General features: G+C 44.3%; 1 protein-coding gene across 2 annotated transcripts; it reads left to right on the plus strand.

Moving 5' to 3' along the window:
- Positions 1-555: 555 nt before the first annotated feature.
- EOGT (EGF domain specific O-linked N-acetylglucosamine transferase) lies at positions 556-25244 on the plus strand. 2 transcript variants are annotated; one of them, XM_053378247.1, is made up of 17 exons: positions 556-658; positions 1757-1899; positions 4645-4869; positions 6962-7062; positions 7664-7772; positions 7907-8001; positions 8929-9033; positions 10869-10975; positions 13279-13382; positions 17454-17546; positions 18614-18685; positions 18915-19001; positions 20348-20416; positions 20567-20628; positions 22149-22268; positions 24181-24283; positions 24689-25243. In XM_053378247.1, exons 3-17 carry the CDS (start codon positions 4660-4662, stop codon positions 24833-24835), a joined length of 1584 nt encoding a protein of 527 aa, XP_053234222.1. In that variant the 5' UTR covers positions 556-658; positions 1757-1899; positions 4645-4659; the 3' UTR covers positions 24836-25243. The 2 variants fall into 2 exon arrangements, with proteins under 2 accessions (XP_053234222.1, XP_053234223.1); XM_053378248.1 differs by lacking the exon at positions 18915-19001 and having other exon boundaries at positions 24689-25244.
- The last annotated feature ends 2076 nt before the right edge of the window (positions 25245-27320 follow it).

Here is a 27320-nt window from a genome sequence, read left to right on the forward strand (position 1 = left end):
ATTGCCCTGAATTTCGATGCCAGGCGCGCCTAGCTGGCAGAGCGCGCGCCTTAAGCCAAGAGGACCCCTTTCCCGAGCCGAAAGCGGCTGCTTTCCCGCCCCCTGCGACCAATTCGGAGGTGAATGTGTCAGGGAACCGTAGCACCCTCGCTAGTCTGCTCCCTTCGCCTCCCTGGGTGTCCGCGAGAGGCGCCTCTAGTCCCCACCTGGCTCTTCTCCTCGCCTTGGTCGTCTCCAAAAGGTGGCGCAGGCGGCGGCGCGCTCGGGGCCTGGCGCCAAGCCGCTGGGTTTCCGGAGGGCCGAGCCTGCGCCTTGTGGTGGCCCCTCCTTCCTTCCTTCCCTCCCTCCTCCGTTGGCCGCCGTCGCTTCGCGCTCCCCCTTCGGCGCCGGTGGAGGGCAGCTCCACACAGGAGCGGCGGCGGCGGCGGCGGCTTTGGCACCGACTCCCGGGAGGCACAAGCTGCGAGGCGGCGCGCAGGCCTGGGTCGGAGAGCGCGCCACGCCGCGCCTGGCTTCGCTTCGGGGCGTCTCCGGGGCTGGAAGCGCAACGAGGACGGGGCTCCTTGGCGCGCAGTCTCCTCGCGTCGCTTTGGAGTTTTCTGCAGGCAGCAGGCATAAGAGTTTCTGGTTTCTCTCTCCCCATCCCACCCCCTTTTTTGTGAGTGTGGCTTTCTTCCCTCTCTTGAGTGCAGGTGCCGCCTCTCTGCAAATTCCATCTCTGGAGAGAGAAGCGGGCGGATGGAAGATGGGGCGAGGGTTTAGCTCAATGCGATCCTATCGGGCATGGATCTAGCTGTGCATATTGACCTGGGAGCAAATCCCATTGAGCTCCGCTCTTTATAGTTCAGCGGCCCAAATGAAAGATCGCCCCGGCACTTTTCTCCAAATGACTTCTTTTCCCTTGCTGCCTGAAGCTCTGGGGCTGCCTTTGCAGGCTTTTCAGCACAACCCCTTCCTCCGTCCTCCACATTTTGGGCGACAGCTCCCATCATCCCTGATTATTAGCTATGCTGGCTGGGGTGGGGCTGGTTGGAGTTGTAGTCCCAATATCTGGAAGACCCTCGGTTGGCTCCCTTGCTTTTTCCATGCTGCAGCGAAGCCTAAATCAGTGAAGCAACTGTGTCTGCTTGTCGCTGCCTTCATTTCCCTTCCCTTCCTCTGTTGTCTTCAGGTCCTTATACTTTGTAGGTCTTCCTCTCTCCCTGTTCCATATCTCTGACTGCCTGATGTTTCCGCTTGGATACTTCAACATTATTGTTATCCTTCTTGTTTGCATGGCACAGTGCAAGAGATTCCTGATCTTGGGGAGCTTTTAGTCCAAAATTTGAAACAAGGAAGGAAGCAGCCAGGAGCAATACATGTGATTGTTTAAGTTTCATGTGTTTATGCTTGGCCAAAGGGTTCCTAACTATGTTAAGGCATGGGAACTAGGGGAATGCGCCAAAGTCTTTGTGGAAAAAAGGTGTGTTTTGAAAAGGGATGTGAATGAACTAAGAGAGGAGTCAGTACACAGGAATTCTGGGATCCAAGCAATAAGAGGCAGCAAGAGAAAAAAAGTCGGGCTGTGGAATCTGTAGCTCTTTATGTGCAGACCATATCTACTAGATCCAGATTACTGTATTCTACGGTGTTGTTTGAAAGATTCCTGCATTGCAGAAGGTTGGACTTAGATGACCATCATGGTCTCTTCCAACTCTGTGATTCTATGTTTCTGTATTCTGCATATGCTCAGAAACACTTTTCTTTATTGTTACAGGTATGAACCCTGGCACTGAAAAATATTGTGGCAATGAGCCTTGGTTAAGGCCTGTTTGAAAGCTCTGCAGCAGGCAGGGAGGCTGACAGCATCTCTCTCTCTACCTTCCCATTCCTAAAGACCCAGAGCCATTAACCACAGAGGTAAGGTTTGTCAGGTGTCTTCCAGGATAAATGGACATAGATATCAAAATCCAAGAAGATGCGGAGTTGCTGTACTTGATTATGTTTTCCATGGAGACAGAATATAATGCTAACCCTATGCATTTTGTGGCGTGTTGTGGAATAGGGGCGAAGTTTTGCATTCATAAAACTTTCAGGAGAAGGAAGTTCGGTTTCAAAAAGATCAAAAATGTCCAGATTATGGTGGAGAGAATTGTGTTAGGCAATGTAGTCGATAATAAACGGTATGCATTGAAGTCAATGTATAATTTACTCCAGAAACTACTTGTGTGGTCCTTTTTCTTCCTCTTAGTACATTTACAATGTATTAGTGGGCCATAGACACTTTTTTGGGATGAATAGCTGTGACAAACTGGTATGTATTAAATTTGGAAAGGAAAAGAGCGCGCTCTGAAATTTTTAGCAGGAAAGGCATAACCGAACCTGAATACGCACTCTTCTTTAAGAGCAGAGGAATTTCGACTGCATGCTAGTGTTTCTGTCAAGGCACTAATCTCATTGTGCAGTGGCGAGATGGGTAAGATTATCCACATGTTCTCCTGAGCGTCCTCTCCATCACGGTGGAGCTGCAGGCACCGAAACAGGTCAGCCAGTAGCTAGAGCACAGAGCTTGGAAATCTCGCAGTGAATTCCACTGAACGGAGGTGCAAGTGGATGTAATTGTACCACGTGGCAGTGGCCAAGACAGCCCAAGTAACTGTCCAGCTGAGCTTTTTGGGGTTGTGAAAGGGTTGTTCGGTTTGAACTTGTCTTCAGATACAGTCATACCTCATGTCACGTCCGCTTCATGTTACGTTCTTTCAGGTTACGTCCCGCAGCAACCCGGAAGTACCGGAAAGGGTTACTTCCGGGTTTTGCCGCTCGCGCATGCGCAGAAGCACAAAATGACGTCACGTGCATGCACAGAAGCGGCGAATTGCAACCTGCGTGTGTGCAGATGTGCTGCTGCGGGTTGCATTCTTTTCATGTTGCAAACGGGCCTCCGGAACGGATCCCATTCGCAACCAGAGGTACCACTGTATGTATAAGGAGGTAGCCTTGACCTAAGTTGTTCGGTACTTTGTGCCATAGTACAAGAACCTTATAGAATCATAGCACTGTAGAGTTGGAAGGGACTCCCAGGGTCATCTTGCCCAACCCCCTGCAATGAAGGAATCTTGACTAAATCATACATGACAGGTGGCCACCCAATCTCTGATTAAAAACCTCCAAGGAAGGAGAGTCCACCACCTCCTGAGGGAGTCTGTTCCGCTGTTGAACAGCTCTTACCTTCAGAAAGTTCTTCCTGATTTTTAGTTGGAGTCTCCTTTCTCGTAACTCGAAGCCATTGGAACGAGTCCTCCCCCCCCCCCCACCTCGGAGCAGGAGGAAACAAGCCCTTAAGATATTAGAAGATGCCTATCATATTTGCTCTCAGTCTCCTATAGGCTAAACACACCCAGCTCCTTCAACCGTTCCTCATAAGGCTTGAGTTCCAGACCCTTGATCATATGCACACATTCCAACTTGTTAATATCCTTCTTAAATCAAGGCACCCAGAACTGGACACTACTCCAGGTGTGGTCTGTCCAAGTCAGAACAAAATGGTACAAGTGGCGACCATTTTAGGCATGTCCAATTGATGCTCAACTGCTGACGCATGGGCCCTTTTTGACCCAGAAGACAGAGGAATGGGGGCAGGGTGGAGGTGTAATGGGGCGTAACAGGCTTACACACACAGGGACCAGGAATGGAATCCCTGCTCAAAATGGTACACTGTTTGTACTATTATTTCCCTTGATCTGGACCCCATACTTCTGCTGATTCAGCCTAGATTAGCATTGCCTTCAACCTGGCCCAGTACAGTGGTACCTCGGGTTAAGAACTTAATTTGTTCTGGAGGTCTGTTCTTAACCTGAAACTGTTCTTAACCTGAAGCACCACTTAAGCTAATGGGGACTCCCGTTGCCGCTGCACCGCCAGAGCACGATTTCTGTTCTCATCCTGAAGCAAAGTTCTTAACCCGAGGTAATATTTCTGGGTTAGCGGAGTCTGTAACCTGAAGCGTATGTAACCTGAAGCGTATGTAACCCGAGGTACCACTGTATAAAAAGGTGATCATCCATGTGGATGATCATCCACCTTTATGGCTTTATGTTTCCCTATTAAATTCCCACCTTTTCTTATATGTTGCTTTAGCTATGGTATGATTATGTTCCATTTATTTGCATACATACATTTCAAAAACTACTGGGGTAGTGGAAAGTTGTTTCAGAACTGCCTCTCACCCCTTGACTTTTAAGAGGTTCTCAGGGACAGAGTTTGAACCATGAAAGCACTAAGCGCAAAATCCCATGAATTCCACATACACAAAAGGCAATGTGGCTATCTGATCAGGCATTTTCTGCCCTCCGTTTGTTTTGGTTTCCATTCTTTTCTTGGATGCAGAGGAAGCAAATCCCTCGAGAGTCCTGCACGGTTTCCTGACTTGAGTTCCCAGGCATCTCTTGGGAACAAGACTTTGCCTTCGCCTATTGGCTCCGCATCTGCGACAGCGATAAATGCTATACGAACACATGTTTATGCCAAGAGGAGAGTCTTCCATGCCAAGAGATCTATAGCTGCAAACACACGTACACAGACTTTAGGTTTATGGTTTAATAGAATCAATTAACTGAAGTCGTAGGTATGCCATTCTTAAACTGTTTTTCTGTGTGTTTGCTTTAGGTTTTTCAGATTGCCATGTTAATGCTTCTTGCGTTTGGAGTCCTACTTCAAGAAATCTTGGCCAGGACCCAAGGTGAAAGTCTTACTGATGGCAGCAACATTCCACGAGTGCCATTGTATAGCTATGGAAACATCAACTTGCCCGAAGAACATATCCCATACTTTTTGCACAATAACCAGCCCTTTGCCACAGCTTGCAAGAACGATCTTCATTGCCCATATAAAGTAAATACTCCTCTTTTTTTTTTTTTTACTGGAGCCTAATGCCGATTTGTTGTGTTCTTAGAATCAAAGAGGTTGAAGGTGATGATAACTGGCTTCTTTTCCAGGAACCATGATGGTGATGAATCCAGACTCCGTGTTAGGTCACTGCCTTTGTTGGGCTATCCAAAATGTCACAAAATAGTGTGCAAGCTTTCAAGTTCTCCATAACGCTTAATAAGGCTTGGAGTTAAAAAAAAATGTAAGGTGCCAGAAGAGGGCTTGGGAAGAGAAATAAATACATTTGACGGGTGCCCAAGTTATCTGTGTCTGCATCTGGTAAGAATATTAGCATGGAGTGTGCAGGGAGGTAGCATCAGTCCGAGCCAACGATCAGGGTTGACATCTGGAGGGCACCAGGTTGGAAAAGGCTGCTTTAGAGCCTTAATCTGATAGGTGCTTAAATGTGTGTTTAATTTCCTCTGTATTCTCTTTGGCTGCTGCTAACAACATACTTCTTTATCCAAGCCTACCCAGATACATAGGGACACGGGCGGCGCTGTGGGTTAAACCACAGAGCCCAGGACTTGCCGATCAGAAGGCTGGCGGTTCGAATCCCCATGACGGGGTGAGCTCCCATTGCTCGGTCCCTGCTCCTGCCAACCTAGCAGTTCAAAAGCACGTCAAAGTGCAAGTAGATAAATAGGTAAAGGTAAACGGCATTTCTGTGCGCTGCTCTGGTTCGCCAGAAGCGGCTTAGTCATGCTGGCCACATGACCCGGAAGCTGTACGCCGGCTCCCACGGCCAATAAAGCGAGATGAGCGCCACAACCCCAGAGTCAGTCACGACTGGACCTAATAGTCAGGGGTCCCTTTACCTTTACCTTTTACCCAGATACATAGAATGCTGGTGTGTTTTTAATTTATTGCTGGTTTTAACTTTTAGAACGCCTTGATTGCTTTTACTGACAATCTTAACTTTTTTTTAAAAAAAGTCTTTATTGATTTAAATCACACACATATACAAAATATTTGCGAAGGATTTACAATCTCATATTGCAATTATATAAGATCATTTTGTACCAACCATACCATATTAGCAGAACTCGAGTGATACCTGTAAATAAAACACATAAGAAATATTGCTTTTGGAGTAATTAGGAACAATACTCAAGAATATGAAACTGTGCAACAAAAAGAAGGACAGTATAAACAGTACAATGAGAATGATTGTAAGACTCGTTTTGTCAGAAGTCTTTTTATTTAAGTGTTTATTAAGATGTTAATAGGAAGATTATGTACAGTGGTACCTCAGGTTAGGTACTTAATTCGTTCCGGAGGTCCGTACTTAACCTGAAACTGTTCTTAACCTGAAGCACCACTTTAGCTAATGGGGCCTCCTGCTGCCGCTGCACCGCCGGAGCACGATTTCTGTTCTCATCCTGAAGCAAAGTTCTTAACCTGAAGCACTATTTCTGGGTTAGCGGAGAAGCGTATGTAACCTGAAGCATATGTAACCCGAGGTACCACCGTATCTAAATTTGTTTCTGTTCTCTTCTTTTCTCCTTCTGCAATTTCTTCTCCTTTTTCTTTCTCAATTGTTTTTCTTTCTTGACAATCTTAACTATTTTATTCTTTTCATAAACTGCTTTGAGGTTTCCTGCAGTCAAGCAGCATACAGTGGTACCTCGGGTTACATATGCTTCAGGTTATATACGCTTCAGGTTACAGACTCCACTAACCCAGAAATAGTGCTTCAGGTTAAGAACTTTCCTTCAGGATGAGAACAGAAATCGTGCTCTGGCGGCGCGGCAGCAGCAGGAGGCCCCATTAGCTAAAGTGGTACCTCAGGTTAAGAACAGTTTCAGGTTAAGTACGGACCTCCGTAATGAATTAAGTACTTAACCCGAGGTACCACTGTATAGATTTTATGAAATAAACACCTTGATTGACTTATAGTATGTCCATGTGTAGAACTGGAAGTAGGCTCAAATCTTTAGAGGTAAAAAGTACATGCAGGTTATTGATAGATCACACGTGCATTTTTGCAAGTTTGCTCGTTCGGCAACATGGCACCAACATCCAAAGCAAAGTTGGCATTTTCCTGTGTTTCCAGAAATACTTGAAGAAATTGAAAGCCTGTTGGGGTTATGAGAAATCATGCAAGCCTGAAAACCGTTTTGGATATCCGAGATGTGATTATGCTGAGATTGGATGGTAAGCGTACATTCCATGCCCCCGTGCCTCCTGCAAACTCAGGCCCAGGCCAAGCCCAACACTCAGTTCCATATAGAGACCTTCTGCTAGTATTTATTTATTTTGGTACATGAAACAAGACCCAAAGCCTCCCAATTTATATGTTGCCATTTGTTTTTCCAGAGCCACAGGTTCTGATAACATATACCAGGGATATAGTAGGGCAACATTTTAATTAATATATAGAGATAGATGGACAGATATAGATATAGATATAGATATGCATATGTGGTCATGAAGAGTCGGACGCGACTAAATGACTGATCAACAACAAATATATATATATATGTGCATAATACTTCTAACATCTCCACTACTGATCTATTCCCATCCCAAATGCTAAGTAGGCGCCCCTGTGCCTTCTTGCAGATCAGTTAAGTGGTACCCTTTTTGTGCATAGGCAGAATACGTTGAAGCTCACTCTTGTTCATTGTTACACTCAGTAAACCTAGCTTATAAGGTTGTGCAGTGGCATTTATTAACCCACAGACTGGGTTTATTCCCATAGTTAAAGCTTGATGTTTTCTCAAATGGACACACTTGCATTATTTCACCATGTAAGGGCTAACACCATTGAGGAGGCCCAGCATGTATTCTGGAAGCAAGCTGACTTTGGTTATGTTAAGGAGAGGATGAATGAAGTGAAGACTCACTGCAGACCTCAGGCAATGGTAAGCATGCTTGTATGCATTCAGAGAAAGTTGTTTCCTGATGCTATGCTCCACTTTCCCCAATTCTTCTTATTATATATATATATATATATATATATGTATGTATGTATGTTGCTTTTGTCATTTTCTTATAGGGAGATTCTTCACTTCAATGTTCTCGTTACCTCCAGTATTGCAGAGCAACAAATCTATACATTGATTTAAGAAACCCCAAAAGAAACCATGAGAGGTACGTACCTTACTTACATTTCAGCGGGAGAAACAGACACACTAAATATCCCTATTAACCAATTCTGCTCAACTATAAAAGACTTCTATTTTTTTAAATACTTCTCCAATAGTCATTAACAGATATATGCCAGGACTCAGAAATCTGCATAGGTTTAATCATCCAAGAATGATGTCTAGAAATCTCTTCTTCTTTTTTACTTTTTAAATAATCATTTGCTGGCCCTCATTATTGTAGAACAGATATGGGGAACCTTGGGCTCTCCAGGTGTTGCTGAACTACAGTGCTATAGCAGGTTCTGCAAACATCTTTCTGAATTTGGAAAAACACAGTTATTTTCTAGTTGGCTGGTTTTATGCAGTACTTGCTTTAATTCATGAAGCATGCTTTTGTTCATAAGTTTGTTTCGGTTTTATGTTCATACCGTCAAAAGTGTGTCTATATACAGTCATTGTATGACCGTTACGCTTATTTCTCGAGACCCTTAAAACATTTGCAGCTGTGTTGATTGAACTGTAGGCTGGTTGCATGTTGAAGCAATGACATCAACATTGTGGTTCACGCGAGACACTTCAGGGATCCATGCAACCCATGTTTCCAGTGTATCACATGCAGTGCAATCCTGCGCTTGCTTAGAATTCAGTCCCACGATATTCATTGGGGGTCTTATATGGAAGTCATGGTGTTTAGGATTGTAGCCTTTGACTGCAAGCTTGTGCTCAGTGATCTGGCAGTGAGCTTCATTGAATACCACAGAGTTTAATTTTGAGTAAGCATACTCGTTGTACAGAGTGACAAGTTAAAGCGTGATGATGAATCAATGCCTTGATGTACATCATTAATCAAGAGAGTGCTCACAAGGTAGTCCAGTTTAGAACTGACACTTGATTTGAACTTCTGCTAATAATGTTTCCCCTCTTTAAATAGATTCAATGAAGACTTCTTCCAGAAGGGTGAAATTGGAGGCCACTGCAATTTAGACATTCAAGCTTTCCTTGCTGAAGGGCAGCGGAAGAGCCCTTTACAGTCTTGGTAAGAATTGTAGCTGTCTGCTCGTTCTTATTTCTCTATGATAGACATCTTTGCAGACAAGCTCAGCTCCCAGAACTGTGCTCAGTTGAGTACTCCCCTTCTCTTCCACCAGGCACACCCATCTATGGGGTCGGGGTGGAGGCCCCCCCAATTTTCAATGCGGGGGCCAGGCCCCCTCAGTGTTCCGCAGCCAGGCGGGCCCCATTGGGCCCTCCCATGGCACTGCAGGCTCTGTTGGCCCCTCCTGTGGGCCCCATACCATCGTGAGATGCATGATGTCATGCACACTTGCCAGGCCTAGCCCCCCATGTTGGGCAGAATCCGGTGTGCCTGTCTCCCACAACATGTCATAGCTGTAGTTAGGGGTGCAGTTGTTTTTTTAAGGAAAAAACAGGCTTCTATGATGGTGGAGCAAAGGGACAATGACTGAGGTGATGGTTATTCCAGTCTAGAATGTTAGCAACGAAAAGCATGTCATTGTGGCTGCGTTACATTCTTTTCTATGGGAACCGTTGTTGGTTTTTAACATGAAAATCCGCAAGTAATAGGGAAACCTGGGAATTGATGTGGCCTATTTTGTATAGCCTGTATTCGGGGTGGGGGGGAATCCTTTGGTCCATCAGTTGTTGCTCCCAGGTCCACAAGATTGAGTGTTATTGAGAGAGGGAGAAAAACTTCCCTACTTTCTACTTTCCTCATGCCATGTGTAGTTCTTCTGTCATGTTACCTCCTGCTCATCTTACCTCTAAACTGAAAGGTCCCAAATGCTGCAGCAGTTCTTCTTAGTGGGGTTGCTCCATCCCTTAGATGATTTTGGTCGCTCTTTCCTGAACCTATTCCAACTCTACAATATCCTTTTTGGGGCAAGGCAATTGGAACTGTACGCAGTATTCTTAATGCAGTCACATCATAAATGCCTGATGAGATGTTCAGTTTTGTTTTCAATTCCTTCCCTAACGATCCCTAGCTTAGGATTTTCCTTTTTCATAGCCACCGCGCACTGAGTTAGCATCTTCACTGAGCTTTCTGCTACAACCCCTGACTTGGTCAGTCACCACCAATTCAAGTGCCATGTGTGTATTAAGATTTACAGGCCATTCACTCCGTTCGGAGACATGCTTTTGGAGCTCTTCATTGTTCTAACTACCGTGAACAATTTGCTATTGTCAGCAAACATGGCCACCTCACTGCTAACCCCAGCTCTAGATAATTTATGAACCAGTTAAAAAGCCCTTTCTCCATTTAGAGAACTGCCAATTCATACCTCCTGCTACTGAAACAATACCTGATCCAGAAGAGAACCCTCTCCTCTTAGTTATCATCTTCTAGAAATATATCTTGCAGGGCTCAAGTTCCATTAGCTGAGCCCAGTACAAATGGTATTACGTCATGGAGGAGACTTGCTAGGCTGTTAAATGGATCATGCTAATTGGTCTTGTACCTGCAGTCATGAATAACTTGTGTCTTTGCTGAGATGCCTTTAAAATCATGGTCAGTGCACTTGACATGAGCGTAGATATATTCAAATTAACTGGATATTGGAAACGCACGGACAGAGAGATTCTCTCTCTTGAAACTTTCCCCAGCTCTTGATTTATAGATCAAAGATGCTTCTTGCTCCTGAGATCAAAGGCAGAGTTTAACCTTTTGAAGCCTTACTGAAGAAGCTTCAGTTACAATTAAAAATAATTTTAATTGTCAAACTTTGTCTAACTTCACCAGCATTGTGAAGAGAAGTCTGCCTGGTGCATTGCTAAAAATTATTGTCTTTGGATACTGGTGGTGTTTTTTTAAAATAATTTTTTGCAGCTTCTATTAAATGAGTGTAATTACAGGTTTGCAGAGCTCCAGACATATACGGAACTGAACTCCAGGCCTATGGAAGATGGCAGTTGTGATGTTATTATTGACAAGCCAACTTATTTCATGAAGCTTGATGCAGGTAGAAGCCAGTGTGGTTTTCATATGTGCAGATCTGTACGACTCCTGGCAGTATGTCAGGATGATATGTTTGGAGGTGGTCATGTAAAGTTCATTGATATGCACAGCATTCTGCATGTATTGCATTATTTTGTAGCATGCTCCAGCAAATTGGATATTGCCCCAGCACACTTAAAGGTAAAGGGACCCCTGACCACTAGGTCCAGTCGTGACCGACTCTGGGGTTGCGGCGCTCATCTTGCTTTATTGGCCGAGGGAGCCGGCGTACAGCTTCCGGGTCATGTGGCCAGCATGACTAAGCCGCTTCTGGCAAACCAGAGCAGCGCACGGAAACACCGTTTACCTTCCCGCCAGAGTGGTATCTATTTATCGACTTGCACTTTGACGTGCTTTCGAATTGCCAGGTTGGCAGGAGCAGGGACCGAGCAACGGGAGCTCACCCCGTCACGGGGATTCGAACTGCCGACCTTCTGATCGACAAGTCCTAGGCTCTCTGGTTTAACCCACAGCGCCACCCGCATCCCCCAGCACACTTAGGGGCAGGCTGAAAGCCAATTATGATATATTGTGTGTGCATAGGCGGCTTACACATGACCATAGCACTTCTATGCATGCCACACGCAGGCTGAAGTCGATGTGGACAAGAACTGCCTTCCATCCCTGCTATAAGTTATTTTGAACTTCTTTTTTAAGTTTCTTAAATCCTAAACTATTTGTGAAGCTCCAGAGCTCGGTTCAAAGCCTGTTCTCAGTCAGCCCTGGCATTCTGGTCAGCTTGGTTCAGTCTAAGATGATCTTCACCAGTTGACTTGAAGGGACTCCTTGCTCTTTAAAACTCAAAAGCAGGGCTGTGTTTTCAAAGTCTTTTGTCCTGCGTTTGCAGTAGCACTCTGAGTGAGAACAGTTAAAAAGCAAGGGTTCCTGTCCAAGGACATAGAAATGTTTGAAATAAATAAATGGAATAAATCTGGAACAGAGATGTCCCAGCAATTTTCTTTTTTAACATCTGGGCTGCACCAGTGTTCTTGCACTTCACTGTTGTAGCCCTTTTCGTTTTCAAAGGGCTTTGCAGTCTTTGTTTGCGCTCACCTCCTCAAGCAAGAATGCAGAGAAATGGGATCGGTAGGATTTCCTTCCTCCACTCCCACCGGAAAGGATGGTTACCAAGGCCATTTAGAGAGACTGGCAGAGATGGTTCTTGAGCCTGTGGTTTCTAGATCCAAGTCACACTCTTTGGCACATACTTGCTGCTTCACCATTCCAGCCTCATGATTAGGTGTAAACTGCATGCCGTTTAGGAGATGCATGGTTTAATCTCTCAAGGTTTTCTGTTTTATTGAAATGCAGTGTGTGTGTATGTGTTGCCAATTTGAATTCAACAGTATTATTCAGGCCCTCTCTCCACCCCAACTCCATTTCACTTTTCCTGATAAAAGCAACCCCATCATGGTTGTTTGCCTTATGGAGGTCTGTGGGGTAAGTGGTATTGATTTTGGTTAGGAAGAGGGTATGGCAGGGAAGGAGTAAACACTTTTCATCCAGCATCACTGGCCAGATCAGATTATTGGTAACTCTTAGTGGCTTCATTTGGTTAAAAGGAAACGCAGACAACTTGGAGATACAATCAAGACCTGCAAAAAATGGGGGGGGGGGAGTTTGGTCCTTTTATGGCATCTCTTAAATTTCTATCATGTCACCACTTCCTTTTCTCAGAACTAAAGAGGCCCAAATTTGCAACCTTTCCTCATAGGAGGGTTGCTATATTCCCTTGATCATTTTGGTTGCCCTTCTGCATGTGCAGTCTTAGTGAGGTTTGTTTCTGGGTTTGTGGCCTAATCTTTTCAGATGTTGCAGATAATTGTCTCACGCAGATAATGTTGATAATGTGTGTGTGTGTGTGTGTGCGCGCACGCACGCGTGTGTTTGTGTGTGTGTATGTGTGTGTGTGTGTATGTATATATATATATATATATATATATATATATATATATATATATATATATATAATGATGGATTGTTAGCAACCGTGAAGATCCACTGGGATGGAAGAACATGATAAAAACTGTTTTAATGGGTTAATAGCCAGAAATGCTCACAAAATCCAACTGGCCAAAGACTCATCCTTGCAAATAAGACTCCAAATGTGACACTCATATTCATCTTAGGTCTTTTGCATTCATAGAAACAGTCTTAAATGCTAAAGATGGCCCTGGTGTAAAATTCTTCCAGTGAAATGAGGAGAAAGTGTTAAGAGGTTTTGAAATGAGAAACCATGACGAGGTTCGTTTTTCTTTCTTCTCTTAGGTGTTAACATGTACCACCATTTCTGTGACTTTGTCAATCTTTACATCACTCAGCACATTACCAACTCGTTCAGCACGGACACCAACATTGTCATGTGGGACACCGTGAGTAAGATCTTCTGTTCACAACACGCTGGTGTTCATAGGCGTAGTGTATTCATTGTCTGATGTAAACCACAGTATCACCAAGAAGCATAGTTACTCCTACCTGTGCCAGATGCTCTGTGCATAGACTGGTATAAACCATTGTCACTAGCAAACTGGATTAAGTGAACTATCCTTCCAACTGGGTTGTATAGGAGGGATACAGTCAGTGTTCAAAATTAGCCAGACGCCAGGCGCGTTTTGCACCTGGCTGTGGACCACTTTGCGACCAAGTGAAAATCCCAGGGTGCCAGGATGGCTCCTGCCATCTCCACCATTGGGGGATCATTGGATCCTGACTGTTTCCACACACTAATACCCCACCCTGTAGAATTCTATCAGCTTTATTTTATCTGCACCATCGGAATGAGTTTCTGGAACCAAATTGCATTTTCTGCGCAGCAGGAGCAGGAATCACCGTTAGGAAAAAGAGCTAGGAATAGGCCAATATATATGTGGACAGTCCCAGGATCAAGTGGCTTTTCTTCCTTTAAGTTCTCAAAGCTCTTAAGCTACCTCAAGGTTGCCATCTGAATAGCCAGATGTTTAACTGTGAATCAACCACAGTCATTTGAAAAATAAGACTCGAGAGCCATCTTGCCCCAAAATGGTGACTAGACATTTCATTTTGGCAACTGCAGCCTTGGTTTTAGGAGCCATTTGATGCCTAGTTTATATATCTTATATATCAGCCAGAGTGGGTGGCTGCCTTCTGCTTTAGCACTTGCACATGACTTCCTTATGGAGGCTTCTCTTTTTTTCCTTTTTTTGGGTATAATTTTATTCAGTTTTTCAATTTTACCTTTTAGAATATTCATTTAAACAACCTTAAAATATCAATGACTTCCCTTCTTCTCCTTCCATGGTTCAGTTTCCATGCCATAGATCAGGCTTCTTCTACTTTGGCCCTCCAGATGTTTTTGGCCTACAACTCCCATGATCCCTAGCTAGCAGGACCAGTGGGATGATGGGAATTGTAGTCTCAAAACATCTGGAGGGCCAAAGCTGAGGAAGCCTGCCATAGATCCCTGCATATTTTACATAAACTAAACCATTCAGTATTCCATTTTTATATCCATCAAAACTTATTTACACTGTTGAATTTATCTTAACGCTGCCAACATTTTCAAATGTACACAATTTTCACCCGTATATTCATTAAACGTTTTCCAATCTTCTTTAAACATATATTCTTATTGTTCTCTTATTCTATAAGTTAAGGCTTCTCTTTCCACCCCCATATCCAGCGCCTGTTTTCAACACCAATATTTCCCTCCCCCTCCCACAAAAAATAAATTAAAAAAACTCTTAGGTTGTAAATATACTACAAACAGATGCACTTCATGATTCCTAGCTCATTCCTAGCCTACGGGACCGCCTCTCCTGGTATGCCCCGCAGAGGACCTTAAGGTCCACAAATAACAACATTTTGGAGATCCCAAGCCACAAGGTGGTTAGATTGGTCTCAACTAGGGCCAGGGCCTTTTCAGTACTGGCCCCGACTTGGTGGAATGCTCTGTCACAAGACCAGGGCCCTGCGGGATTTGACATCTTTCCACAGGGCCTGCAAGACAGAGCTGTTCCTCCTGGCCGTTGGTTTGGACTCAGTTTGGCCCTTATGTTTCCCTCCCCTGATGGTTCTGATTTATGGGCTACTATTAAAATGAGGCTGCATTTTAAATTGTATTTTAACCCGTATTTTAATAACCCCATTATTTTTTATTGTAATTTTATTGGTGTTAGCCGCCCTGAGCCCGGCTCTGGCCAGGGAGGGGAAGATATAAATAAAAAATTATTATTATTATTTTCTACCCACGAGTCACTAGTATGACAATGTTTTAAAGACTGTGTGTATATTTCTATGTAGACTCATTATGTGAATATCCTGCAGGAAATCACTGCGTGACAGACTGGAGTTTCCTGTTTTTCTTGTGTTATGCTCCCTGTCTCTCGCCCTCCTCCTGTCACCAACTGATGCTTAAAATAACTGTGTCCCTGCCACCTACTGGACAGTTCAAGGAACTGCCCACACCCTTTTGCCAGGCCTACCAATAGTCTTCAGGGTTCTTTGCCACCCGCGTTTGCTGGATATTTTCTTCAGAAGGCCGCTTATAGCAGATATTGTGCCACTGTAAGAAAAGGATGCTGGACTTGATGGACTTATTGGCCAGTTCCAGCAGACTGTTCTTTTGTTTTTTTCTCCCCTCTGTACTGAAGCTGCCTGGTCTACCCATGTCTTTTCCCTATAAAATATATATCCAATTGCAGCTCCCACCAGCCCTAGCCAGCATAGCCTATGGTCATGGTAGCTGGCAGTCAACAATATCTGGAGAGCCACAGTGTAGCCACTCCAGTATTTGGAAAACCAGCAGTACCTGCAGTAAAAGCAACAGGGAACTGATGCATTATTTGCTAATAATGCAGATCTTTGGCATGGAAAGTGGTGCTCCTGGGTGGAATCTACACACGTATAAAAAAAAAGCTGTGAAGATGTGTGTGTGTTTTTTTAAAAAACAACAACGTTTTGAAAAATACATTGAAATTGCAATAGCTCATTGTCGCCATCTAGTGTCACATTTGTATATTGAACTTTACAACACACTTAAAAACGTTTTTATTTGCACCTGTATATCAGAGTCCCTGGTTTCATCCCTACCCAGTCCAGCTATACTTAGGGCTCTCCGTTCTAGGACTGTCAACCACATATGGCTTGGGTTCCCACCTCACTACCTTTTCTTGGGAAGCGGCACTGTTTAAGAATGTATGCTGCTTCCCCGCAGTCACTCTGAAATTCTGTAATGCCATTCTGATCGACAAAAGAGATGCATTTAATTCCTTGCATTGCCAGATGGTGGTGCCAAGTAACTGCTTAAACTTGCAGAAGAGAGGCAGCGAGGCTTTTTTCCCCTTTAGGCAATGCATGTAGCTTTTGGCTCTTGCAAAATTACAGTTCTTACTAAATGTTACTTTCTTTATAAGTGAGTGAAACAAAGCAGGAACTCAGTGGGGAGAAATGTACCCAGTATCTTTCCCAACAAACAAACAAATATGACAAGGTGTACAATGTGTGTGTGTGTTTGGTGGGCTAGGGATCATTTTACAATCCAAGAGCCACATTCCTTTCTGGGTAATCTTCCGAGGGCCACAGTGCCTGGGGAGGGAGGGGCCAGAGGCAAATGCGGGCAGAACAATGAATAGGATGATCAATGTCCCCCCTTTTCAAATTTTGTATGAGCCTCAATTTAAGGTTCAGAGAAGACACCCTTGTTATAGCAGTTGAAAAAGTTTCCCACTGTGTGGTTGAAATTGCGATCTCTAATTCTTTATTCCAATCCTCCCTCAGTACCTGTATATCAAATCGGTTTGCTAATAACAAAGATTTATAAATGTTGATGGCCGGGGTTTTTTGTTGCGTAAGAATCTCAATATCTCTGCTTCAATATCTCTGGGGTCTCTGAGGCTGTAAAAGCTGCTGGTCCGTAGGTGGCAGTTAGCAAGTGTTTTATCTGGAGATATTGCCATTGAACATTTGTAGGTAATCTGTATTTGTCTCTTAAGATGGAACATGTATAAAAAATTCACCCTCTTCGTTTATCAGCTGGTCTAACGTTAATATACCCAAATTCAAAGTTTGGATCTACCCTTTAATTTTGGGAAACGAAAGAGCAGGATGCTGGTGATTACAGACTGTTCGACGCTATGCATGCTTTCTTGGGAGTAAGTTCCATAGGGTTTGGTGGGGATACTCTCTATTACAAGAATGGGGAATGTGTGGTGCTCCAGAGGTTGGTGGACTCCAGTTCCCCTCAGTTACAGGCTGCATGGCCGATGTCATGAATTATGAGAGCTGCGGTCCAGTACTATCTGGAGGGCCACAGGTTGCTCTGCCCTGCCCTGCCCTGCTCAGTGTGTTTACGATTCTAGCCTTAAGGCAGGAGGGTTATAGATAAGCCTGAAAGCTGTGAAAATAATGATCAGTCGTTTCTCACTAAAACCTTACTTGTGCTTCCATTTGTTTTTGTATTTTCACAGAGTGCCTATGGATACGGAGACCTGTTCAGCGAAACGTGGAAGGCATTTACAGACTACGAAATAATACATTTGAAATCCTACGATTCAAAGAGAGTGAGGAATATTTTGCTTTTTCAAAAAAACAACAACAAACTGAGGGCTGTACCCAGAAGTCAGTGCTTTTGGTTCAGTTTTGTGATCATGTTACCAATATGTATGGGTCCTTAAACTACAGCTGAACCACCCTTGCTGTAGAGCAGGGACATCTGACTCCCAATGCACTGCGATCTACTCACAGTATAAAACAATGGGCAGTGATCTACCCATTTTTGTTGGGGGTGGGGAGGGGATCACAGAGATCTACCGGGATCTACCAGGAACACCACACGATCTACCAGTAGATCGCGATCTACCTGTTGGGCATGCCTGCCGTAGAGGGTTTTAAGATTTTCATTCATACTATAAGGTTACACCTGCACGGTTCACTTCCGCAGGTGTAGGTGAGAGAAAAGTACCTTGCAGCAGACCTGTTGCACACACACACAGGTTTACGTTTATGGTTTTGCATAGGATTAAGTAGGAGATTCAGTAATCTGGACAGAGGCGCACCAAGGGATTCTGCACATTTTATGCTTTCTCAATTTGCCTTTCGTTAAGAGAAATAAAAACAAAGGACACTAAAGAATGACTTCTAACCTCCTTTCAAAGAGTGTGGTTTTAACAGCAGTTACCCCACCTAATTCTAGACACGTAGTCGTGAGTGTGCTGTGCATATGCGCATAGGCTCAGGACCTCTCACACCTTTGCATGTCTGTGCTCCAGGAATGTGGGAGAGGGGCTCGACTGCCATCCAGGGGCAAGCTGCCATTGTTTTCCATTGTGTCTGCTGCGTTTAATTCCCCCTTCCCCTTTTGTTTCATGTAGCCCCATCAGGAAAGTTTTCACCTTGCGCTCCCCCCCCCCCCCATTATAAAGTTTCCTCATCTTACCCTCTCGGGTCTTTGTGTCAGATGCTGTTTCTGTTTCAGTCATTTGTTCAGTGCTTAACGCAGGGGGGGGGGCTCAGATTGGTGCTGTGATCTGGCTTCTGTTGCAGTATTAATAGGTCCTGCTTTATATTCACCTCTTTTAATTATATATCAGGAGTTCTGCTGTAACTTGTTAATGATCTCCTTTTCCAGGTATGCTTCAAAGAAGCAGTTTTTACACTGTTGCCTCGAATGAGGTACGGCTTATTTTATAATACACCATTGGTGAGTAAATACGTTGGGTTCCACACCCACCCACCTTTTTTTTTTTAATAAAAAAAGAAGAAATTTTGAATAAAATTTGTGAGCTTCTTAAAGAGATATGTTAAAGAAGAAGGACTTCAATGCATAAAAGCTTTGTTTGGAGGTGGGGGACGGTTTGTTACTAGCAAAAAAATATTAAAATTTGAGCACATGGGTGCATTTTATTCCTATATGTCTGCTGTGATTTCAGATATCCAGCTGTCATGGTACAGGATTATTCAGAGCCTTTTCCCAGCATGTGCTCCACAGATTAAATGTCACACAAGAAGGACCCAAGGTATTAGTGATGCTCTATGCCGTTCTGTAAGAATCGTGAATGAAGCTTGAGTTTGCATGCGCCGTCTCTCTTGCTTCGGATCGTGCTCACAGCTTGAGAAGCTCTCTTTTCCGATACCCACAGTCCTGAGTTTCGTTGTAGTTTTGAGCACTCCTGTTTCCACTGACTTGCATATCTTCCTGACGAATGAAAGCTCCCTTGCAATGGTGAAGGGGATGCAAAGAATTTAAATACTGAAGGAGATGCCTCTTTCCTGCAGTACTTCTGTGCTCCCTGTGGCATCTTGTACATGCAGGGTGATAAATGTACACCAGCTCTCTCGCCGTAGCGAATTCTATCTCTTTATGAAGACAGGAGGCATTGCTCTGAACCCTTGAGCCATTTCTGCAGTTGCGTGGTTTGCTTGGTGCTGCCAGAACAAGTTTTCCAGCAGCAACAAGCCCAGCAGAGCCACCCAGTAAACCCTTGGCTAAATCAGGGGGTGACATTTGCTTTTCGTCCAATATCTGAATCCACAGGAAGATGCTGGCTCCATTAAGAGAGCTATAAGTGTGTGCGTGTGTGTGTGCGCGTGCACAGGGTGTATACTGGGGAGGGAATCAATTTGGCTGCTTTTGAGTTCTTTAAAATATTTTCTGGAGAATATACTTTCATGCTTATCACAAGGGGCTGGTGTTTTCGAGCTGTGTGCAACCATTTCGCCCTGATTTCCTGCTGGTATTAATAGGTGTCATGCAGTTAAACCTTTGTAATTCTTTCTTCTTCTTCTTCTTCTTCTTCTTTTTTACACAATTTACCCCCGATGGTTCGATGGATTTTTAAATTGGGAAGGGAAATAATAACCTTGTTAGGTGGGCTAACACCTCCCCCCCGCACCCCAATAATTCATCAACATATAAAGCATACTGTGTCTGTCTGTGTGACTTCCACTTTTTCAGATACTGCAGTGGTTTGTGGTGACGTGGGCCATTTTGTCTTGAATAAAACAAAGGGGTTTGCTGGTAGTGCTATCAAGTTCTCTGTGGTTTCATTGGGAGTTGAGGGACTTGATCAAGTCCATAAGGGGACTCTTAAATGACTTACTAGTTGTTGGTTGCAAATACTGCTTTTGGGGAAGGAGCATCGACAGAAAGTGCACATTAGAACAATCCATTTTAAGGAATGTGCCTCTCTCCTGTGTGTGATATAAACAAGGTGATTAAAAGGAAAAGACATTTTAATCACTCTGCTAATTGTTTTTACATCAAGGGCACTAATTTATTCATTGTCCGTCAGCTGGTCTTTCTCCTCCTCAACTTGCAAATGGATTCATTTTGCTACTTTTTGTTTTGCTTGTTCCCCAACAGGATGGGAAAATCAGAGTTACAATACTCGCCCGGAGTACAGAATACAGGAAGATATTAAACCAAAATGAGGTTAGATTATTTTCTGTTGAGTAAAGGCTTCCAAAGAGCAGTGGGCACAAGGAAGCTGTGGTTGGGTGCAGGAAATGGGTGGGAAATAAAAACAGCAATTATCATGCAGAAATGTTGCTTTTCCCCCTCCCTCCCTCCCTCCCTCCCTAGCTTGCCAACGCTTTGAAAACGCTGCCGTTATTTGAAGTCCGAATAGTGAACTACAAGTACAAGTAAGTACACCTGCAAGGCGTAGCAGATCTGCAGCTGTTCCTACCTTGATTTTCACCTTTCTGCACCCGCATGACGGGTTGTGTCCCATGGTGGTTTTGCACTAGCGGAAAGAGCTTCTGCTTGTTTCAGGTGAGGCTCTCAATTTTGTCAGAGGAGTTAATTTTGAGGGAGCACAGAGGGCTACAGGAGATCAGTGAAAATGGCCTGCCCCACCTTGCCATAAGGAGAACTGCCTCTTCTGCTTGTGTAAAGCCATTACTGGATACGGACCAATTTCCTGGAAGTAAATCCTGTTGAAATCTTTGGAACGTTTGCAATTCCAGACATAGTTAGACTAGTGAGTAATTCCCACTGTACATATTATTAGGACTTGCAAACATGCATAAGTGTACGCTGTTAAGGATCAATAAAGAGAACAATAAAACATTTTCCCCCTCCCAGCCTCAGTGCTTTGTGGAAGGGCAGGGCCACGGCCACATCGGCAGCCCTATTGCTCCCAGTGACTTGGGCAGAAAAGGGGCGGGGAGAGGATTGTCAGCCCCTGGATGGGACCAATAGGGTTTCAGGATCCAGGGCTGTCTCAGCCTTGCCCTTGCCCCTTCCTCTGACTCCTGCCAGCAGCCCACCTGATCACATGTCCCGCAGAATGAACAAAGGAACACCTCTGCTCTGCCTAATCCAGAGCTTTTCTTGTTGGTGACACACTTTTTAGACGTGCATCATTTCACGACACAGTAATTCAGTTTTCCTAGCAATCTGGAGCTTAAACTAATCCAGCCCCGGGAGGAGGGCAGGGAGTGTTTGTGTGACACACCTGCACACTGCAGCCGACACACTAACATGTCGCGACACACAGTTTGGAAAGCTCTGGCCTAATCTAGACTCCCCCGCCCCTCACCCAACCCAACATGGAGGGCAGGTCGGATTGCTCTGCAGATTGCCCTCTGAAGTACAGTGGTACCTCAGGTTAAGAACTTAATTCATTCTGGAGGTCCGTTCTTAACCTGAAACTGTTCTTAACCTGAAGCACCACTTTAGCTAATGGGGCCTCCTGCTGCTGCCGCGCCGCCGGAGCACAATTTCTGTTCTCATCCTGAAGCAAAGTTCTTAACCCGAGGTAATATTTCTGGGTTAGCGGAGTCTGTAACCTGAAGCGTATGTAACCTGAGGTACCACTGTACAAGTTTGAAAACTATTAATGAGCTGTACATTACTGATGTTGAGGCTAATAATGGATTTGAGTTGGAGTAACATTTGTTTTTAATAATGTACATTTCTTTTTTTTAAAAAAAGACCAGACGCTGAAGCAGTTTACTGGGTGCATTTACATGGCAACCTTTTAATTTCTCCAGTGCAACAATATGCTCTTCTAAGATCTTGAGCATCACCAGGAATTTTATTCCGGTGTATAGCTTACTTCCTCACCCCATAAGATATCCTTGACCTATCTGAACGATGATCTGTTGTGCTACTCACACATACCCATGTTAGAGCCATTCTTATTATACGTTTTCTCTAGGGAGCTCGAATTTAAGGAGCAGCTGAAAATCACGCACAATTCTGATATATTCATTGGGATGCATGGAGCAGGACTCACCCACCTTCTCTTTCTGCCAGACTGGGCTGTCATCTTTGAACTGTAAGCCTCCATGTGCTCATGTGTTTAATAGCTCCTTTTTTTGTATTTGCATGAAAATTGGGCTGCCGTGTCCTGATCCGAAGAAGGGCTTATAAACCGTGCTTTTAAGCAAACACATGTCACAGAGGGTGAGATGGCGCCTCTGTATTTCCGTCAGAGCAGATACTGAACTTACCTCTGTCTTACAGTTAGAAGAAACATTCCTTGATGTGTACCAGGTGGAGTGTGGCAACTCTGTTCATTGGCTAACTTGTTTGGGCAGAGGTTGGCAGCTGGAAACCTCCATGTTAAACCCAGCCAGCGATGCGGAATGCCCCGGTGGCAAAATGAATTAGAGAAATAAAATCATAGAGAGCCGAACAAGTCCTTAAGAACTTATAGTTTAACTCCTTGCCCAAGGCCTGTTGATATGAACCCACAGAAGTTCTATAAAGATTTCTGACAAAGGGCATTTTCTCACTGTGTCTATCTGGCCTCTGTAAAGTTTTCTTGGATTACTGCTTGTTGCTCTAAAACTGTGTATGGCAGGTTTACATTTCCCTCCTCGCCATCTTATCTTTAAAGAGCTGAGCAGGAACTCTTGCTATAGATGAGTTTCACCTTACTAATAGGAAAGGGTCTTTATTATTTGAAATAATCCTCCATGTTATAGAAGCCAGGCACAATGAAGCGTGCCATCCTTTTTTTGAGTCTTAGGATGGGGGTAGCTGAACCCTAGATTTAGAGGTTCTTTAAAGCTCAGTTTTATCTAAATTATTGTCTTACGAACTGTAACTTCCATGTTACCAGGCACATACGCATGTCCTTGGCCTCTGAGCTGTATGTTAGTAAGTTCAAAGTTACTGTATTAATTTACAAAGCTTGGATCCAGGTTATCCTTTGTATCCCTCCCCAGTCACAGATCTTGAGGGTGTGTGTGTGTGTTACTGGCCCCCATGACTCAGGTGCATGGCTTGTCTCCACGGAGACAAGTATGACTCCATGGAGTCATACATTCAGTCCTGTGGGCCTGATTCTATGGAACGCTTTCCTGGCTTAGATTAGGCAGCCCGCTCCTTCCCCGGTTGAATGCCTGACAAAGCCCTTTCTTCAGCAGGCATTTTAAGGATGTTTTCTGGGAGTTTTTTATGAACCATCGTGATTTATTTTATCCATTGGATGCATTTTATGATTTTTATATACACTGCTTAGAGTCTTTGGTTCATAAGTGGTATATAAATAGCTCAAACAAACAGCTAGCATGTTTCCAAGGCCACCCAGAAAAAGTCTGAATCAAAGGTTGGGGGCGGGGAGGGAGAGAGACAGCTTGAGTGCATTCCTTAATGCATGCTGCAGGAAATGCTAGAGCAAAACCCAAGTATCAAGGGGATTTGGTTCCTTGGCTCTCTCTGTAAAGTAAAGGTAAAGGACCCATGGATGGTTAAGTCCAGTCAAAGGTGACTCATCTCACTTTCAGGCTGAGGGAGCCGGCGTTTGTCCTCAGACAGCTTTCCGGGTCATGTGGCCAGCATGACTAAACTGCTTCTGGTGCAACAGAACACTGTGAAGGAAACCAGAGCTCACAGAAACACTGTTTACCTTCCCGCCGCAGTGATACCTATTTATCTACTTGCACTGACGTGCTTTCGAACTGCTAGGTTGGCAGGAGCTGGGACAGAGCAATGGGAGCTCACTCCGTCATGGGGATTCGAACCGCCAACCTTCCGACCGGAAGCCCAAGAGGCTAAGTGGTTTAGACCACAGCGCCACCCTGGCTCTCTCTGTAGCAAGAGCTGTAGCAGGGGAAGCCGCAGCCTGTCCATTTCCAATTTCTAGTAGAATGATTACCTTTCTGTTTCCTGCAGGAGAAGGGCAGGCACTAAAGAGAACCATTGCGCCTTTTGTTAATGAATCCCCATCATTTCTTCTCCAGATACAACTGTGAAGACGAGCGCTGCTACTTAGACCTTGCAAGGCTGAGAGGCGTCCATTACATCACCTGGCAAAAGAAGGACAAAGTGTTCCCTCAGGATGAGGTACTGGGTGGGATGCAAAGGTGTTTTGGTGCTGTGTTTTTGGTTTTTTTAAAATTATTATTATTATTATTATTATTATTATAAAAAATGTTTTACCCATCTCAGTTCTTCCACATGAAATATGATTCTTCTGCTTCAGCCCAAATTAAATTCTCTGCTCTGATTAAAGGATCATTTTATATGAATAGCTGGAGGAGGGAGAGAAATGAAATTAATTGGCCATTAGTTCAGACTATCAATAGCAGTGCTGTTAGGTGTTTTCTTACTGACGCTGCTGCTTTAGGGAGGATCGATAAATCAGCAGTTATGAATTAAAATGCATGCTCAATTTGCTGCTTGTTTTCCAGGGGAAAAGAGCTGACTTGCTTTGCTTCCTTAAAACCATTTTAACTCCCTTTTCTTCAGGGGCATCACCCAACACTAGGAAAACACCCGAAGTTTACAAATTACTCCTTCGACGTGGAAGAATTCGTCCGTCTGGTGCTTTCGGCGGCTGATCATGTATCGCAGCATTCCAAATGGCCGTTTAGGAGAAAACGCGATGAATTCTAGATTAATTGCCTAATTTCACAGGGTATTTTAAATACAGCAGCGTTATAAAATGTCAATTGTTCTGATACACAATTATAATTTTTTTTTCTCTCGGGAGGAAAAGTGTTAAAAGGATTGGTAGTTGCATATCATGGTTCCCACCCTCACACTGTTATTTCTGTGTGTGTCGTCGTCCCCCCCGCCCAATAATGTTCTCACTCTCAATTCCTTTCCTAATTTTACTTGAGAAATTTGCATTTTGCAAGGTGTATTTATTAAGATGGCTAATATTTGCACTACTTCCCTCCCTATTTTAGGGGTTTTGCCCCCATTGCTAAAAAGAAGGGTGAAGTTACAAATAAGTGCAGTGGGTCCACTTTCCTTCTATCTGCTGCTTCTTTTTTTTTAAGACTTCAAGGTTGAAACCATACTTGGGATTTAACTCATTTAACTCATTGAGAGTAGACTTCAGAGTAGACTTGTATAGCATCACACTCCTGTTTTTGCAAGGCACTCCAAAGCAGTAAGAGAGACCGTGGAAAAAGAACTCAGCTGAATCTGGGAGGCCAAACTACACATTACAAACAACGTGGTTTTTAAATGCGTGCTTAAACTAAGCACAGGGCCACCAGGGGGCAAGCAGTGGCTCGCGTGAGTAAGTGGATTTTTAGTAGGAACCCAGTGCAGGGCCCTGATCCAGATTAGGAACCCTGTGGCTGCTTTTTCTTCAGAATAAAAGTGGTTACCTAAAGCATGCTTTCAGGAAAAACTGTTTATCATAACATGTCGTTTGGTCCTGGTGTATTTCTCACTCCTGCAGGTTTTTAAGCAACCCTAATCTGCTTCCTCATCTTTTCAGTTCTGTTACTTTGTTGTTGTTTAGTCGTTTATTCGTGCCCAACTCTTCGTGACCCCATGGACCAGAGCACGCCAGGCACTCCTGTCTTCCACTGCCTCCCGCAGTTTAGTCAAACTCATGCTGGTAGCTTCGAGAACACTATCCAACCATCTCGTCCTCTGTCGTCCCCTTCTCCTTGCGCCCTCAATCTTTCCCAACATCAGGGTTTTCCAGGGAGTCTTCTCTTCTCATGAGGTGGCCAAAGTATTGGAGCCTCAGTTTCAGGATCTGTCCTTCCAGTGAGCACTCAGGGCTGATTTCCTTCAGAATGGAGAGGTTTGATCTTCTTGCAGTCCATGGGACTCTCAAGAGTCTCTTCCAACACCATACAGTGGTGCCCCGCAAGACAAATGCCTCGCAAGACGGAAAACTCGCTAGACGAAAGAGTTTTCCGTTTTGGAGGTGCTTCGCAAAACGAATCTCCTATGGGCTTGCTTCGCAAGATGAAAATGTCTTGCGAGTTCCTGCAGGTTTTTTTCCCTCCCCCCCCCCTTTTCTAAGCCGCTAAGCTGCTTATCCGATAAGCTGCTAAAAGCCGCTAATAGCGCTAATCCGTCAATGGGCTTGCTTCGCAAGACGAAAAAACCACTAGACGAAGAGACTCGCAGAACGGATTCTTTTCGTCTTGCGAGGCACCACTGTAATTCAAAAGCATCAATTCTTTGGTGATCAGCGTCCGCCCATTTCAAAGTTAAGATGAGTCATGTGCAAACTGAATTAACTAAGATATCAAGCAGTAGTGCACTTGGGGCAGGGAGTGAGGTGCAAACCTTGAAATTCAGAACTGCTGAGCTTGATGGGAAGACATTTCCTGGCACGGAAGTTGGGTATGTCGTTGTTTTTCTTGGTAATGCCTTTATTTTAAACTGTCCCGCTGTTAGGTATGAAAACTATGGCTTAATACATGAACAATGTTTGTCTCCAAAGCTTTAAACTAATTTAACTTTTCATAATTCATGCTTGCACTATAATAGTGCCTTGAAAGAAATGTAACCATGTGTACATGTCTTCACGCAATCGCTTTCTGTTGACTCATTCAGATATATCTATTTGAATGCTTGTGAGCCAAGTCCTTATGCGAATCACAGTTATGCCACAGATTGTGGCGGATTCTCACTTGTGTGTACCAACCCATCGCCCTTGCCAGCTATGCTTCTATGCCACGGTTCTCCCTCTCTGACATACGTTACATTTCAGCCCGTCCTTGTCTGGCCTACTTGGCCACAGACATGGCAAGTACCTGGTCAGTGTTCCTTAGCGTGTTGCACTAGCAAGCTCAAAGAAGAGCAAGACAAATAGGGCGAATGACAGCAGAAGTGGTTTGTTCCCCACTCGTTTTGCAACTTTTGTCATCTCATTGGCTGGTTCCCTAGCTCTGCACTATAACAAAACAGATACTGTTTGTCTCAGTGGGTTGGCTCCAGGTGCATGGGGCATGCTGAGCTCCTCACCTCCTTCCTGCATGGCTCCCCCAGTCCTCCTGAATTCCTCTCCTCAGGTAGCCCTGCTAAATGGGGGCTGCAGCATAGGAGCTAAGAAAAAGGAAGACCCCCCCCCAAAATCAGGTAGAGGCAAGCTGCCAATTTACTTTTGTTTGTGTCCTTTATT

This window comes from Podarcis raffonei, chromosome 2 (assembly GCF_027172205.1).
Source record: "Podarcis raffonei isolate rPodRaf1 chromosome 2, rPodRaf1.pri, whole genome shotgun sequence".
NCBI classification, from domain to species: domain Eukaryota; kingdom Metazoa; phylum Chordata; class Lepidosauria; order Squamata; family Lacertidae; genus Podarcis; species Podarcis raffonei.

Coding starts and splice junctions, on each gene's coding strand:
- EOGT (XM_053378247.1), top strand. CDS start 4,660: ATGTTAATGCTTCTTGCGTTTGGAGTCCTACTTCAAGAAATCTTGGCC. Junction 7,063..7,663: donor GATTATGCTGAGATTGGATG/GTAAGCGTACAT, acceptor TCACCATGTAAG/GGCTAACACCATTGAGGAGG. Junction 18,686..18,914: donor TATTTTATAATACACCATTG/GTGAGTAAATAC, acceptor CTGTGATTTCAG/ATATCCAGCTGTCATGGTAC.